Raw genomic sequence first — 16,801 nt, forward strand, 5'->3', positions numbered from 1 at the left:
TATTTACCTGGTCATTGCATACTGAGTATTCCCAAGCTGGTCCTCTACAACCCAAAAGACCAAAAATTCCATTTTCGCAACGTCGTGTCCGTCGTGACAATCCACTTCCACAAGATGCTGAGCAATCGGAAAAGTCCGACCATTCATTCCATGATGGGCAAAGCTGTTTTTCAATAACCTTGTTAAAACTCGGCTTTCACACGTTTATTTTTGTCTTTGTGTCAATGCAAGTGGTGAGATGAAATGCCTAAGCCACATGAGAAGACATATAAGAACAGATCAAACTACATCCTAATATGAAGCAAATTGCAGAACTGGTTACATCTCATCGTTATCATTAAGTTCCTTCCTCTCGTCGAGGGTTGGAGCCGATAAAAGTTACATCTACAGCCTGTTTAACCTTAAAGCACTGTAGATCACCCGGTTAAAAAACACACTAAATTTGTAACCCACGGCCATTTTAACAATTTGTAGCTTGATTGCTATAATACATGGTAAAAGGTCAAATTGCCAAAAGCGAAAGGCATTCCATTATTAGCGAATGTCTTTAGAGAATTATTAACTCGTTTAAAAAATCACTTAACTAATGAAAAGTGAGTTACTGTAAATCACTTTGGATATTACTTTAAAAGGAATATTCTGTTAGGCAGGCAACATTTAAATCACTAACCTTGGTGTTGCATTCAACGGTTTCAAGAACTTCTCCATCACAGTCTATTATGCCTTCAATGGCGTTGCGACATTCTCGCGTTCTAGAGCGCAAACCTCCGCCGCAGGTCAAGGAACAACCACTAAACTCAGTCCAGTCCGAAAAAAATGGGCAAGCCTAAAAAGTTAAAGAAAAGAACTTTATGTTCTCGCTGAATAACACGCCAATGAAATGTCAAACATTATCTCGTCCTGGTACAATTAAATAGAAGATAATGCTTTGTAACACAGTAGGACTAACCAGGAGTAGCTAAAGACCATTGTTGCATGTCTTCTTAATGGAAAAAATCGAAAGTTGTAATAAAGTTAATAAATTTTGCAGTAAGTGAACATAATACTATGGCTTTTCGGTTAAATGCGCCTATTTTTATAACACAAATTTAAAGATTTCTTTGAATGATATCACTGTATATCAATGTATTTTCACCGTTTGATAGCAGCCTCTGCTTTCAGCATCATCTCCAAGACAGCCATCATCTCCAACTACTCCGTTGATACATTCTCGATTTCTGGTGATGCGACCATATCCACAAATAACAGAACATTCTGACCATGCTCCCCACGATGACCAAGCCACGCATAACTGGAAACATGAAATGGTTTATATTTGATGCACACAACAGAAAAAATAATGCGTTTGTATTCAATAAGGCGATAATACTCACTTGATCATTGCAGATTGCAGCTTCTTCTGAGCTTCCAGAACATTCTCCTTCACCAGGAGGTCCATTAATGCAGCGACGATATCTTCTCCAGGTGCCACCGCCGCAAGATGCAGTACAAAAGTCGAATTCGGACCATTCCGTCCAATAAGGACAATTCTGTAACGTAATATTTTTGAAAAGCTGCAGCAAATTTACGAAACCATACTATAGGATAGCCTAATAACACAAGAAATTCGAAACCTGTTTTAAACTATATCTTTTCAACTTGCGACTGAGCTTTTTTGAAATTTTAAGACGTTTTTCCTTTAAGAAATGAAAGAATATGTGCTTATCCGTTGATTCATTTTTCGTTTCAGCATAATTATACTCCCATACTGCATATTTTTCTCTTTCTATCACAAGGATGCCCTAGTGAAAAAGCTAGCGTTTAGCACAAAAATCAAAGATACCAGACATTTAGTAATCCCTAAAAAAAATCCAAATACTGTAGTTTCTTTCATTTTTACGTAAAATAGTTTGTCTCGGTTTCAATTTGTTTCGAATAATTTTTTTTATGGAAGAAATTTATTGCTACCAAAAACAACCGTTTCAAACATTTTCAGTATCAACCAGCGCTTACTCCTTCAATGCAATCTCCAGTTTCAGTTGCATCTCCTATACAACCTACGTCACCAATGTTTCCACCAATGCACTCGCGTATCCTGGTATATGAGCCTCTACCGCATGTCACTGAACATGTTGACCATGCTGACCAAGCTTGAAATCGCGCACAGCGCTGAAAAAATCATGAAAGTTTCTTAATTTTTTCTTTCATTTAAGAAATTTAATTAAATATATTCCCTAGAATTAGATGAAGGCTACTGTATTGCCAAATATAAAACATTCTTTTGTACTACTAATTTTATTTTAGGAAACACAAAGCGCATGACCTACGTACCACGGTATTGCAGGATTCAATTCCGACCACACGACCATCGCATCCTTCATCTCCAGGAAGACCATTGATGCATAATCTGACTCTATTTCTACGTCCACCTCCGCAAAATCTGCTACAATCGGTCCACGGCTCCCAGTCGTTCCACAGCGGACATAGCTAAAAAATCATTTCTTTCATTAACCAAAGTTTATTTCAGCAGGCCATAGCCCGAAATAAGGAGGTAGGTATTTTTATTTATAGCATAGTACTGTTCATAATCATTAAAGAAATCAAGGGCTATAGTCAAAGGGGCGCCACTCCGAAATCGACGGAAGACAATAACGAAAACTTGAAGAATTTGAAGTATTGCTAAAGTATAGATAAAGCTTAGTTAAACCCGTCATATTTCAACAGCACTTTGCATACTTGATCATTACAAGATCGAGAGTCGACTGGTAAACCTTCACAACCACTTTCTCCGACAAGACCGTTTGAGCATTGTCTCAAAAAGGTCATGATTCCTCCGCCACATGTTTGTGAGCATCTTCCGCTTGGCGTCCATTGTGACCATTGCGGACAGGACTGCAAGATTAAATTAAATTGTTTTTTCCAAAGGATTAGACAAGTATTGAACTAAAATTGGTAAAATAATTATAAAAAACGCATTGAAAGTCATTTAGAATGAATGTATTCGTTTTTTACAGTAACAATCTATTTTTATTTGATGGTATAGAAATACCTCGGCATTACAGAAGTCATTATCTAAGCTTCTGCCTATACATCCAGGATCTCCTAGCTCTCCAAAAAGACAGAATCGTGATCGTGATCGAGTTCCTCCTCCACAAGTAACACTGCACTCAGTCCAATTACCCCAGGACATCCATCGGGCACAAGGCTATCAAACAGATACCATGAAAAACAAAAGACGTCTCAATTAGTGAAACTATCATGCATTTTTACAGGATGCATCAAAATAAATAAGACAAATTTTGGCAGCAACTGCTTTCACAACTTTCTTAAGTGATTTTAATGACAACTTACTTGCAGATTACATGGTTCTATTACATTGTCTTCGCCATCGCAACCTACATCACCAGGCGTTCCGTTTTTGCAAACTCGCACTCGTCTTCGGTCTCCTCCTCCACAACTAGCTCCACAATCACTCCATAGGGACCAGTCATCCCAAAAAGCGCAATTCTACAAGAAACGACACAATTTAAAATAGTCAACAGGTCTGCATTTGGACATGCTGTATACAACCTATAGCCTACCTTTGAATATTTCATGAATATGTATTGCTCTACATTCAGTACAACACAAACAGCTTTAGCTGAATGATGAAGCCCTTTCTTGACATTCACGCTGACAATTGCAGTTTGAAAACAGGCAGGTAATTTGTGAATTTTGACGTTTTAAATTCTAGTTCAGCAAAGATATATGTTTATTAAACAGCATTGTTTGTGGAACAACTTGCAGAGTTAAGTTATAGGTTATAGTAAGTGTATCGTACGACAAAAATAGCAAAAGCCTATAATTCACGGGGGTTGAGAAGGGAAACTACCAACTCTCACACACTAAGTAGGCTATTACAATTGGACTTCTTTTTGCTTATATTTTGCATCCAAAGTGTATTTTTATTAAAAAGTTGGGTCTAGTTAATTTTCCTAAGTAGGCCATTTTAGATGTTTGCACGTACGCTCGTGCAAATTAAGAAATGTCAGTGAACTTGGAAGAGTTAGTTATAGTGAAATTAAAAATTAGAATCATATCCCCCAAGCAAGATCACAAAAAAAAAAAATCATTGAATATTGTGCTAAAAATCACTGAATATTGTGCCACAGAAGATTAGTTGTTCAATCACCTCTGTTCATTTGTAAGGTAGTCAAAAATATAAAACTGACAAACATAAATGATAATTTATAATATAGCTACTTACTCCGCGAACGCATGAAATGAAAACAAATTCATCTCCTTCGCAACCTTTTTGGCCGACTTCCCCGTTCAAACATGTTCTGCTGCGGGACGTGGAACCTCTACCACAGCTAACTGAGCATGATGTCCATGGAGCCCATTCATCCCAAGTAGGACAAAGCTTAAGATAAACAAAAGCAAAAATATTAAAAAAAATCAAATTGGTCGAAAAGCTGTTGCAGCAATGTGCTCGTTTTGTGAAGTACATGTGTGTTTTATTGTATAGTATACCGTTCTAAATCCATTTTAATAAATTGAAGTATCGAAATATAATCAGAAGCTTACTTCAGCATTGCATGGCCCATAATCGTTTCCGTCACCTTCACAGTAAACGCCACTAAGCGTCGAATTAAAGCAAGTACGAGATCTTTCCCTGATTCCTTCTCCGCATGTTTTACTACAAACTTCCCACGTTCCCCATGAAGACCACGCCGGGCATGTCTGAGAAATAGAAGCAAGAGCGTGACACAGATAAAGAAAAGTAAACGACTATGCAAAAGTGTCAGATTATGTCAACGGATTTGTTATGCAAAATAGACGCAGTAAAACCAAAGGTCATTAATTCATGTCACGTCATATAACCTACGTGGTTAACCAAACCACTTCAAAACCAGTTCACAATTCAATAAAAATAACAGGCGTCATTGCTTAATCTATCTCTAAACTGTGACATGATCTCAACTATAAGCAAATAAAAGTTATCCATTTGTTTGGTGATCGAATGTACCAACGGTCAAACCAACGAGAAGTAAGGTAGACACAAAAACTTAGCTACACACTTATAACTTGAGGGTTTTGTGAATGCGAAACTAAACATTTCCGTAGCCAATTCACAAGAATTAGTATAAAATTTGTATTTGCAAGTCTTCAGTATCCACCTGTTCATTGCAAGTTCCAAACATAGTTGCTGATCCATCGCATCCAACTTCTCCAACATCTCCATTCAAACAGATTCGAACTCGTGATCGTGTGCCACCTCCACACCTGGCTGAACACTGAGTCCAACCTAGCCAGAGGGACCACTCAGGACAGGGCTGATAACATAAAAACATATTGTTGGAAGCGTCACCTTTCTCTGCCAAAAGAGTTTAAGTTTTCAACTACCGTATTGTAGTTTGCAATTTATTGTTTTGATCATTGATGATGATGTTCGCCCTTCGTTTCCGAAGATGGCCAATGAGACTGAGATCAAGCTTTTTTTTTTATCGTTACAGCTGTACCAGGGAAGAACGTGTACATTTTGTCTAATGAATGATTAAAAGTTGTAACAGAAAACTTAAAAACGAAACGTAGCACTCTTTCTACTTTATTGAGTTCAATACAAAACTACGCTGTCACAAATGTAGCCTATAAAGTAGATTATTGTGTTGAATATATAACCTAAGGTCATAACCCATTGTGGCGTTTGTCTTACCTGAGGATTACAGTAGTCTTGTCCATTGAGAGCACTCAAGCATCCACGATTACCCAGGTTACCATTGACACAGACGCGGCTGCGAGATCGCCTTCCACCGTTACAACTTTGTGAGCACACCGACCATTCATTCCATGGTGACAGCTCTGCGCAGGGCTGAAGAGAGGAAGATGTGATACTTTACATTTATTATTCGTGGGCAGTCTATCTCTGTGTTTTAGAATCAGTTGAGCAGTTGTAAAGCACAATTCACATGGAAGTCATAGAGCAAGAAGTATCAATGCATCTTAGTTGTTTTAGCTTTCATTAATCTTCGCTATATCAAAAGTTTTGTATAAACCAATAGACCGCTTGTGAAGCTTTTAAAAAGTAATTATGGTCAGTAGTTAGTACAGAAAACTTTTGAATGCAAATATTGTAATTAAAAAAGAAACAATAAAAATAAGTAACTTTAAAAAATCTAATCAAATTTTTTCACTTTTCAACCTGCTATGTTTTTTCAAATAAAGCAAAGTTAAGTTCAAACATGATGGATAAACTGATTAGTGATAAACAATATCAAGTAGTGTGTTGCCCATTGCGACTACTGCATAGTGCATATGCTTGCAAACAAAACACTTTCATCGCAGTCTACACCGTCAAACAAACAAAGAGCACAAAAGAATTTGAATTGCGAAACCTGATTATTGCAAGTGTTATTTTCTTGAGCAATTCCGATGCATTCTCCTTCTCCAACGTTACCGTTGACGCAGTTGCGATACCGGCGAGTAGTCCCACCACCGCATGGTTCACTGCAGTCTGTGAATTCACTCCACTCAGACCAGAAAGGGCATATCTGCAAACGGAGAGAAATTCTTGCAAATAGATTGTGTTTTTCTTAAAATACAACGCGTTAAACTTGACAAATCGGCAACAGAATAGCAAAAGAATAGCAAAAGGCATTAGGCAACAGAATAGCAAAAGGCATTAGGCAACAATTAGGCAACAGAATAGCAAAAGGCAATACCAGATATAGCAAATGTTGTACAAAGAACGTCTAGTTGTGTTTAAATAAATGAAAGGTAACTCACTCCGGCGATACAAGTTGATGATTCGTCGTCGCGACCTTCACAGCCTTCGTCTCCGATGGTTCCATCGATGCAAGTTCTCGTATGCGATCTAAAGCCTCGTCCGCAAGTTACACTGCAAGATGTCCAAGCACCCCAGCCAGACCAGTACGGACAACTCTAAAACACATTTGCAATGCTCTGTGAATGAAAAGATCTAGTTTTCATTTTATAAAAACCTACTTGGTGAAGCCTCAATGCTACGTACAATCAACCATCCTGGTGGGAAATGAATTCAAAGAAAAACAGAGTTTAAGAAAAATTTAACCATAGGACTTTGAATAGGTAACTTTAACTTACGCCAGAATTGCATTCTGATACTTCAAACGAACTTCCAACATCGCATCCCATATCTCCTTCAAATCCGTTTTCGCACGTTCGCTGCCGAGAAGTTCTTCCTCCGCCACACGTCCTGCTGCAAAGAGTCCACAACGACCATTCGTCCCAAAACGGACAAAGCTGAGAATTCGCAGTCATTGAGTAATTTTTTATGACATTAGATATACAAATACAGATACAAGCGATTAAACTTGCATTGGCGTGTTTAGGAAAATGTTTGTCAAACGAGTAGGCTATTATTTTGGTCAAAGCGAAAAGGAACTATTGATTGAGCAACTTAATTTGAAACAAAACTAAATTGAAGAAATTTCAAGACAAAATTAAGTGTCATAACATTTTTAAAATATTCCTGTTTTGAAAAGCCCTGGTCTTCAAACAAGAGCCAGTTTAGCTTAAATAAATACTTCAATAAATTAAAAATCAAACTATTTGTTGCCAAACTACTTAACACGGCAGGATATAAAATCATAAAAGAATGATTTTTATTGCCAACAAGATAAAAAAAATTATTTAACGTGTTAATCTTACTTGCTGGTTACACATCTGTTGTTGAGATTCAAGCCCAAGACATCCAGGTTCACCAGCTAGTCCACCATTGCATTCCCTAAACCTTTCTCTAGAACCTCCTTCGCATGACGCTGAACATGAACTGTAAGCACTCCACGTACCCCAGTAAGCACAACTCTATCAAAAGAGATGAGTTTGGTCAAATATTAAGAAATATCCGTAAGACTCGAATAATGCAAGTCTAGGTTTAATTTGCAAGGTTTAATTTGCCAATATTTTCTTTGTATAAAAAGTTATACAAATCCTTGTATAACTTTTCATATATACTATATAATACATTTGTATGTACATACGTATTTTATTATTTACATACGTATTAAAGTTTGTACATATGTATATACATTTGTATATGTCTTCAGTATATTATCATCAGTAACAGGTCGTGTCATTGCTGACAGGTATATCTTTTTATGTCAGATATAAACTACTGTGCCTTTATCGTTAATATCCTAAGGCCTCGATACATTCTTTTACAGCATTATATTTTTCGTTATTGTTACTCAGTTTATACCAGATATATACAGTATCTCATTTTACTAAACAATCGATACAGAATTACATTAAGCGATTCTGCCCTGGCTGCCCTTGCTACTTACCCCAGAATCACAGCCATCCATTTCCATTGTGGTGCCAAAGCAACCATCATCAGTAACGAGGCCGTTGATGCATATGCGTCGGTGGATACGCACACCGCTTCCACAAGTGGAGTTACAAGAAGACCAGGTAGACCATTGTGACAAATAAGGGCAAGCCTAAAACAACAAAACTAGTTGAAAAAGTTGTTTGTGAAGCGTATCATATTACACTTACACTTTTTCAAATATCAGTTGCTACAGACTGAGGATGATGCTCATTTGTACCAAAACAATAAAAAATAAATTATAGTTAACCTTGTAACTTACATCAATTCCGAAGTTTTTGATGCATTTATTAGTGACTTTAAAAATAGTTGGGAACAATACTTAGCCCCAACGACAATGACTCACTTGCAATTGACAAGCCTCTTGTTCCATCGAAGAACCATCACAGCCCGCGTTGTCGCACGTTCGCGTTCTAGCGCGAATGCCTCCATTGCACGACACACTGCATTGTCCCCAGCTTGACCACTCAGACCACACAGGACATTCCTATGGTAAACAACAAAAGTTATTTCACCATCGAAATAAATCTAGCGTTAACGGTAAGTAAATCTAACAGCTTGCCAGCAATTTAATGACTGGCATGTCAAACTGAAAGCGACATTCAAAGCCCATTCTTGCAAATAGTTTTGACAAAGCAAACCTTCTACTGATTAGATAAAATTGAAACATGTATGAAATCACCATAAAAACAGTATGTTTCACCTCTCCATTGCAAGTACGTATTTCTGAAGAATCTCCTTCACAACCACCATCGCCAGGACTTCCATTCACACAAGTGCGGAAGTGAACACGCGTGCCACCACCACAGCTTTGAGTGCACGGACCAAAGTCATTCCATTGGCTCCAGAAAGGACATGGCTGAATTCCAAATATTAGTTAAGGCAGTTATTTTAAAATCTGCAATTCCTGATAGAAGAAGCGAGCACTATGTGAGTATTTAAAAAATAAAAAAATTGTAAATTAATGTAAAATTCCGTTTTATTTCGTTCGATTGTAACTAAGCCTAAGGTTGAAAATGGTGTTGTTTTCAACCGTTTCCACCAGTGTTTTCGACCATTAGGCTATGGCAAAAAGCATGTTGCATCTGAGATGATTATATCATAATCTCTTCAAGAATGGATTAGACGTTGCCCAGTGCCTACGGATGTGCAAAGAAGGATATGATTTAATCAAATATTAATCCATTGGAATGGGTCTCTGTCTACGTGAAAACGTACTTTTGTTAATAAAATAACCATTGTACTGACCTGCTCATTGCACAATTCTTCCCCGTTTATGGCAGCGTTGCAGCTACCAAGTTCTCGGGTGAGACAAACTCGTTCCCGAGACCTTATTCCTCCTCCGCATGTTGTGCTGCATTCACTCCAGTTTGTCCACGTTGATAACGTCGCACACGGCTGTCAATGCACTGGATTAACATTTTACCCTGGTTCGGGTTAAAATTGAATTATGCAGAAAGTATTCATCCGCAAAGCTTTTCTTACTTAAAACTAACTTTCAAGGCATTTAATCACAAGTTGCAACTTAAACAAAAACAAACACAAAGCTACTTTTATTGCAAATCTAAATATGTCAACTATTTGTTGATATGTTTTCTGTTTCTAATTTGATAAACTAGGAAACTGTATATTGTAGTTTAAGATAACAGACGAGAGTTGAATAAGCTGTATACAGTGTACATTGTACAGAACATTTAACAAAATCAACCGCAATATTATCACAGAAGGTAACAAAGTATCAAACAGGGATGATTCGGTAAATCTTAAATTAGCACACCTGTGATTCGCATGAATCCTCTTCTGTGAGTTCCCCCATACACCCACCAGATCCAACTATTCCATTTACACAAACCCTCGACCGAGATAAAGTTCCACCGCCACAAGAGACAGTGCAGTGTGACCATGCGCTCCATAAGCTCAAGTATGGGCAATTCTAAAACATGCGACAACGTTACATTTCTTCTCGTAATTTAGGCACCAAATAAACCACACAAATTATGACAAGTCAAACCCCAACTTTACAGTTTGCATGATTTTACATAATCGAAAGGTAATATCGGCACTTACTCCTTCAACGCAAGACGAGCTTTCCGTTGGCTGTCCCACACAATTATCCGCATTTTCGTCAGAGCATTGCCGAACGCGAGATCGTGTTCCTATACCACAAGTTGTGGAACACACACTCCATTCACCCCAATCGCTGTACCGCGGACAATCCTACCCAAAAAATTGTTTTAAGGTCATTTGAATAAAGTGTTATGCTTTTCAAAAGTAAACAACTGTGCTACATCAACTTTGTAATTATCTGAAATATTTTAATCTCATACTACAATTTTAAAAGATTTTTATGACTGCACAACACGGTTGGTGAAATTACCTGGATGTTGCATGGTCTAAACATTTCCCTTGATCCTCGACATCCCAAAACACCTTGGACACCTTCTTCACATGTACGTTCTCGCCTTTGTTGCCCACTACCACACGTCCTGCTGCATGATGACCAACCATCCCACTGAGTCCAAGCTGGGCAGGGCTAACCAAAAATGATTTTAATCCAGTTTGTAAAATTTACATAAATTCGATGTAGGCTAACAATGATAACGACTTTGAACAAATATGTCCTGGTAGGCCTACTATGAAATATCGAACAATGGCTGTTGATATCATAGTTGAAAATAACAATACCTGAGTATTGCAAATATAAGTATCTTCTGTTGGGCCGACGCAGCCATCGTCACCAACTTCCCCATTCACACAAGAACGGTTTCGCATCTGAATTCCGCCGTTACACGATAGACTACATCGCGAAAATGAAGTCCAGTACGTCCATTCTGCGCATAGCTGCAACATACAATAAATTATACAATATTTCCTTGTTTCGTAAAAACGAAAATATATGTCAATGATAAGTTTGTCTTTTTGGTAGCCTATAACGGCAAATAAATAAACATTTACAGCTTTTTAAAAAGCTTGTTTTACTTTGGACTGTATCATTCAAACTTCACACAACAGCAAAGCCAATATGAGCTTACCGTGTCATGTTGCGACAAAAAAGATTCATTGTCGACAACTTGTGAAAATTGATTTCTAGCTGTTGCCCACCTGATTATTGCATGTTGCTTGCTCACTCGCAGGACCTTCACATTCTGAATCCTCACTGCATTGTCGAGACCGTGTTCTGGTGCCTCCACCACATAAAGCGGTACAAAACGACCACGGAATCCATTCTCCCCAAGCAGGACAATCCTTCATCAATACAAAAAGCATTTAAGTCAATTGTCAGATAAAAAAACATAGCGGCAGCATTTGCGCATTTGGCTACACGTAGAAGGGTCAACTGTGCGATTGTTTCTTTAATGTCCCTCGGCCAGTATTAGCACACATGCTTATTGCTTATTTGATTGACAAAATAGCCCTCAATAACCTGTTTTGCTGGGTGTATTACAGTATTATCTCAGTTGAGGATGCAACCAAGAAATTTTAAAAATTTAATATTTGCTTTTATCAAGATACCACGACTACATGAAGAGATACAGTATATAAATTTAATGTCTAACTAATGCGTTAAACATCACTAAAAGCATACACAACAGCATTGAATCTTGCTGCCAACATTCTGTGTACAGTGTTCCCTTAGCTTGTTAGGTTATAATACTAATGTGTGTGTTTTTTTAGATAGCGCTTTGAACAACAGAAGTGGGAGCAAAAATACGTTTTTTTTAACTTTAATTTACAATCACTTACGGCTTGGCTACATAATCGTTCTTCATTTTCTGATCCGCTACATCCAGAAGATCCTGGCCTTCCATTGATGCATGCTCGTGATCGTCGTTGGTATCCACCGTCACATGTACGAGTGCAAGATGACCATTCACCCCATAGTTGCCACACTGGACAGTCCTGGAAAAGAAAGGTATTTTATAAAATAATCGAACTGTTCTTTCCTCGAGGTGTTCTTTCCCGATGCCATCTTTCCACAAACTGAACTTGTTACAACTGTCGCTGTAAAATTATCATACACAATCATCATCAGCAGTCTGATGGCTGCATAGCCAAGAGGTGAGAGCCCTGGCACGGCAATCGAAAGGGCGTCGGTTCCACACCGCTCATGAGCATGCGACTGGGCCTTGGGCAGGACAATAAAAGGCATGCCTGAAAGTGGACACGAAGATTGGCTTCATTGGCTTTTTGATCACTTCAGCCAAATCTGCAACTACTGGGTGGAAGCCAGGATACGACAAACATAAATCATCAATTTATTCCAAATTAAATATCTACTAAAATTAGAAGACTTACTCGAATCATACAGAGCTGCAATTGATCAGCCTGGCCAGTGCATCCACTTTCCCCGACTACTCCGTTGACACATTGTCGCGAGCGAGATTGCTCTCCCCCACCGCAGGTAAGGCTACAGGCTGACCATGCGTTCCACAATGACCAAGATGGGCAAGCCTAAAGAAAAATGGTTGTCACATTTTTGCTTTAAATGAATAAAACATAAAACAACAACAGCAATAAATCAAATGAAAATGCATTCGCAACATACAAAAGCGACAGCAACATAGCCTTCGAAAAACATGCATGGAGAAACAGAATTTTACTGATATTTTTACTTAACGTAGGGTATGTCTAGAAGTCTTAAAAGGATAGGCTACAGTACTCATGCTTGTAATGCTTATTAATTACAAAGACTACTGAAATCTACTCAAAGATAAAACATATGGTACCTGACTCTGACAATATTCTTGAGCAGTGACTGGTCCGTTACATCCATAGTTTCCTGCTTCACCATTGATGCATTCCCTAGTGTGAGAACGGATGCCACCTCCGCAAGAAACGCTGCATTCGGTCCAATTTCCCCAAGTTGACCACATTGGACAAGGCTGGTGAAGAAGATTTTAAAACTCAGTGCGGCAAAATAATCGAGTGATTTTAAATAGGCTGCAAAGCAATAATGCAAGGTTTCATGATATCTTGTTTTTCGATTAAAACTAACCAAATCATTGCAGGTGATTTCTTCTAAAACTTCACCAATGCAACCGTCTTCTCCAACTTGACCCCCGGAACAAGTTCGCATTCGTCTCTGTGTTCCACCAGCACACGTAACTGAACAAGTACCCCAGTTTGACCAATCATTGAAAAACGGACAATCCTGGAAGAAGTAGACAGAAGGTTGAAAGTCTTAGTAACCTTTAGCAAAATAAAAACTAACTTTAAGAATACACTTTTAATATTAATATAAGTTTCACATAAACTACATTTCCATTTTGCAATCAACACAAACTAAAGATGTGATTTTTTGTCACATTTATGATAAGCCAGAAAGATAAGATTCTTACTCCTCTAATACAACTTTCAGTTTCTTCTTCATCTCCTTCGCATGAATTATCTTGATCTTCGTTGACACAAGTTCTAGTTCGAGATCTGGCTCCTCGACCACACGATATGGAACAAGTAGACCAATTTGCCCATTCGCTCCAAAAAACGCACGCCTGTTGTAAAAACATTTGTTCTTACACAGAGCAAATGTGTGATTAGCATGAAGCTCTGTTTATCTTTAGTTTACTACACAGCTACATTGTTATAGCACAATTAGGCCTACTTACCTCACTGTTGCACTCTTCCTGTTCTCTTCCGGTTCCTAAGCAACCATCGTCACCAGGATACCCGTTCTGACATGCTCTAGTCCTCCTGCGCAATCCACCTCCACAAAAAACGTTGCATGCCGTCCAGTCTGACCAATCATCCCAGAAAGGACATGTCTGAAGTTGTAAAATGAGCATGTACAGTCTAAGGATTTTATTATTTTCTATAAATTAATACAAGTTATACAAAGCATCTGTAGAGTTATTTCTAAGTGGTTAAATGTTACACAAGATTTTCTTTGCCACAAAAATCCTTTCAACTCACTTGCTGGTTGCATAAGTTGGTGTCGCTTTCAGAACCGTCACATTCTAATTCATCATCTTCACTGATGCAAGTTCGCAATCTAGTGGTAAATCCGCCAGCACAGGTGTCAGTGCAGGCAGACCAGGCTCCCCACGAAGACCAATAGTCACATGCCTGTTTTATTTTAATAAAACAACTTGTAATGATTCTTAACTAAAAGCATTGATATAAATCAAAAGTTCTCATCTGCAACTGAAACTCAGCAAAAACGACTTGGTTTCAACGGCAAAGCGTAAAATTGTTTATAGATTGATCAAAGCTTTTACTAATACTAAAAAAAAGGCTGATTTTTTTCACAAACCAAATTTTAGATAATGAACAATTCTGTGTATTTTGCATTGGTAACATGTTGGATAACCAAACTAAAATCTAGTTTTGAATTTTTACTGCTTTTGCGTGTCGTTTTGCTTAAGAACTAAACCAACTATTTGAGACAAATAGCTCTGCTTAAGAAACCTACAGTACATTGAAGTTGAAAACCCGTTAGATTAAGCAGTAAATTGAAAATATAGCCTACATTTCGAAATCGAATCAAATACCTGGGAGTTGCAAAAGTTGTCCTGCTGAGCTCCACCGCCGCAACCGACTAGTCCAGGAAACCCGTTGACACAAGTCCTTCCCCTCTGACGAATACCGCCACCACATCTTACTGAGCAAGCTGACCATTCCTGCCAGTCGCTCCAAAGTGGACAGGCCTGGAAAACAAATTCTACTTAAGATACAGTTAAGGTGTCCAATAATAAAACTTTCCAAACGTATTTGTTGCTTACCAGATAAATTAGATTGTTTAAAATTAATAGTGCAGTAAGCCACCTGAGAATTGCAGACATCTTCTTCAGTGTTAAGTCCGGCACATTCAAACAATCCATTATTGACACAAACGCGATCTCTAACTCGCGTTCCTCCATTGCAAGTCACAGGACAGCGGCTCCATGGAGACCAATCGGCCCAATACGAACAAAACTAAAAAAAGCAATCATTGTAATCAAATTAGTCATATTAAGTAATTTATGTATTTTTGTGAAAAGAAAGCTGTGGTCAGCGCAAAAGTAGCTTGAGCAACAACTTGCTCAGATAGACTGGATAAAACGCCTAAAACGGGTCGTAGTAGTTGCAACTCCAAAATAATACAACACAAAAGTACATTGAAAAAAACAAACAATAGCAATCGATCGCAAACCTTACTAGTGACCCGCAGTCTGCCCCGTTAAGTCAGTGTCCGCCCCGTTAGCTCAATATTTATCTGATCCGTACTCCGACACCGTTCCATGTCAAATAAGCTATGACACCACACGGGTATGGCAGACTTGATGACCAGTTCGGTCCTTCTGCCACTCCCATCATCATCAGCAAACAACCTAACTCACATTGTAATCTTGTATTTTTTTTTTCACATGTGCTGATGATGCAAAAATGAAAGAACTTTTTCTTCTTCCGTTAGCTCAGTGGTTAAGCCCCGAACTCAAGATCACGCGGAGCTAGTTCAGATCTTAAGATGTGCGCTTGAGCAACGCATTTCAGGCTGCTTTGCATTCAGCGGCACTAAATGGATGAGGTAATTTCCCGGCAACAACATTTCAACAATCGAAAACTTCACTCTGTCAATCTTGATAACCGGCCAGAAATAACCCATCAGAGGCTTTGTTAGTTCGAGAATAAAGATTCAAAACCAAACCATCAAACCACACGCAAAGTTACAAAAATTCAATAATAATATATTAAAATTAAAAGTACCCCTCTGATGCAACTTTCTGAAATCCTCTCTTGGCCTTCCGGGCATCCCTCATCACCTATCGCCCCATCAGTACAACTTCTCTCTCGAGAGCGCAATCCACGTCCGCATGACTCGCTACATTCGCTCCATTCTCCCCAGCCAACCCACGTCGGACAATCCTGCAACATTATGACCTTCTGCTAAAAGAACATGGTGCTTTTTTCTGGTGTTTAAATAAGCTAAAGTCTTTTTCAGATTATGTTCCCTGACACACTGCTGTGCCACAAGAGGGTTGCAAGTCTACCACGAAAGTTTGGTGATGTATAAGTTGCAGCCAGACAGCAAAACTACAACTGTCAAATTCATTTAGAAGGGAACATCTGTTTTGGTGTAGCAGTGGGCTACGATAAATTTCCGATAACCAACTGTTTAAATCGTTTGATCGTCAAATCACTCTGAAGGTCAACCATTTAACTACGCAATAAAAGATGACGCATCCACTTTCTACTCATCACAATATTATGTGACATCACAATAATAAAAATCGTTTCACAAAGTAGGCCTATATTATTTTTCTGCAAAACATCTTTTTTCTGCTAACACATTTTGATGAAGTTAAAATTAAGTGAAATTACTTCATTGGCGCAGCTTCGAGTGTCTGTAGAATTTCCATCGCATCCACTCTCCACGTTACACTCTCTATAACGTCGAGAATAACCGCCGCCACAGGTAATGCTGCAATCTGACCATTCGCTCCACTCTGACCATGTCGGACATTCCTGAAGCGATGAAATATTTTTGTTAAAGTAGCT

General features: G+C 38.4%; 1 protein-coding gene across 1 annotated transcript in view; it reads right to left on the reverse strand.

The window, feature by feature from the left end:
• Positions 1–16,801, reverse strand: part of LOC145778979 (uncharacterized) — a 91,635-nt gene that overhangs the window by 38,673 nt on the left and 36,161 nt on the right. Inside the window, exons 54-91 of the mRNA XM_082590562.1 lie at positions 16,625–16,768; positions 16,010–16,168; positions 15,089–15,238; positions 14,815–14,970; positions 14,237–14,389; positions 13,933–14,088; positions 13,666–13,818; positions 13,323–13,478; positions 13,054–13,209; positions 12,634–12,778; positions 12,346–12,478; positions 12,071–12,226; positions 11,455–11,572; positions 11,012–11,167; positions 10,704–10,859; positions 10,394–10,543; positions 10,104–10,259; positions 9,575–9,724; positions 9,030–9,185; positions 8,673–8,813; positions 8,283–8,438; positions 7,648–7,803; positions 7,081–7,239; positions 6,745–6,900; positions 6,354–6,509; positions 5,675–5,830; positions 5,139–5,294; positions 4,546–4,701; positions 4,226–4,381; positions 3,331–3,486; positions 3,029–3,184; positions 2,716–2,871; positions 2,311–2,466; positions 1,993–2,148; positions 1,374–1,529; positions 1,136–1,291; positions 671–826; positions 8–163 (exon numbers count right to left, since the gene is read on the reverse strand). Coding sequence (XP_082446688.1) covers positions 8–163; positions 671–826; positions 1,136–1,291; positions 1,374–1,529; positions 1,993–2,148; positions 2,311–2,466; positions 2,716–2,871; positions 3,029–3,184; positions 3,331–3,486; positions 4,226–4,381; positions 4,546–4,701; positions 5,139–5,294; positions 5,675–5,830; positions 6,354–6,509; positions 6,745–6,900; positions 7,081–7,239; positions 7,648–7,803; positions 8,283–8,438; positions 8,673–8,813; positions 9,030–9,185; positions 9,575–9,724; positions 10,104–10,259; positions 10,394–10,543; positions 10,704–10,859; positions 11,012–11,167; positions 11,455–11,572; positions 12,071–12,226; positions 12,346–12,478; positions 12,634–12,778; positions 13,054–13,209; positions 13,323–13,478; positions 13,666–13,818; positions 13,933–14,088; positions 14,237–14,389; positions 14,815–14,970; positions 15,089–15,238; positions 16,010–16,168; positions 16,625–16,768 — 5,811 coding nt within the window. The remainder of the gene's footprint in view (positions 1–7; positions 164–670; positions 827–1,135; positions 1,292–1,373; positions 1,530–1,992; positions 2,149–2,310; positions 2,467–2,715; positions 2,872–3,028; positions 3,185–3,330; positions 3,487–4,225; positions 4,382–4,545; positions 4,702–5,138; positions 5,295–5,674; positions 5,831–6,353; positions 6,510–6,744; positions 6,901–7,080; positions 7,240–7,647; positions 7,804–8,282; positions 8,439–8,672; positions 8,814–9,029; positions 9,186–9,574; positions 9,725–10,103; positions 10,260–10,393; positions 10,544–10,703; positions 10,860–11,011; positions 11,168–11,454; positions 11,573–12,070; positions 12,227–12,345; positions 12,479–12,633; positions 12,779–13,053; positions 13,210–13,322; positions 13,479–13,665; positions 13,819–13,932; positions 14,089–14,236; positions 14,390–14,814; positions 14,971–15,088; positions 15,239–16,009; positions 16,169–16,624; positions 16,769–16,801) is intronic.

Source organism: Aplidium turbinatum, chromosome 10 (assembly GCF_918807975.1).
Source record: "Aplidium turbinatum chromosome 10, kaAplTurb1.1, whole genome shotgun sequence".
Taxonomy (NCBI): domain Eukaryota; kingdom Metazoa; phylum Chordata; class Ascidiacea; order Aplousobranchia; family Polyclinidae; genus Aplidium; species Aplidium turbinatum.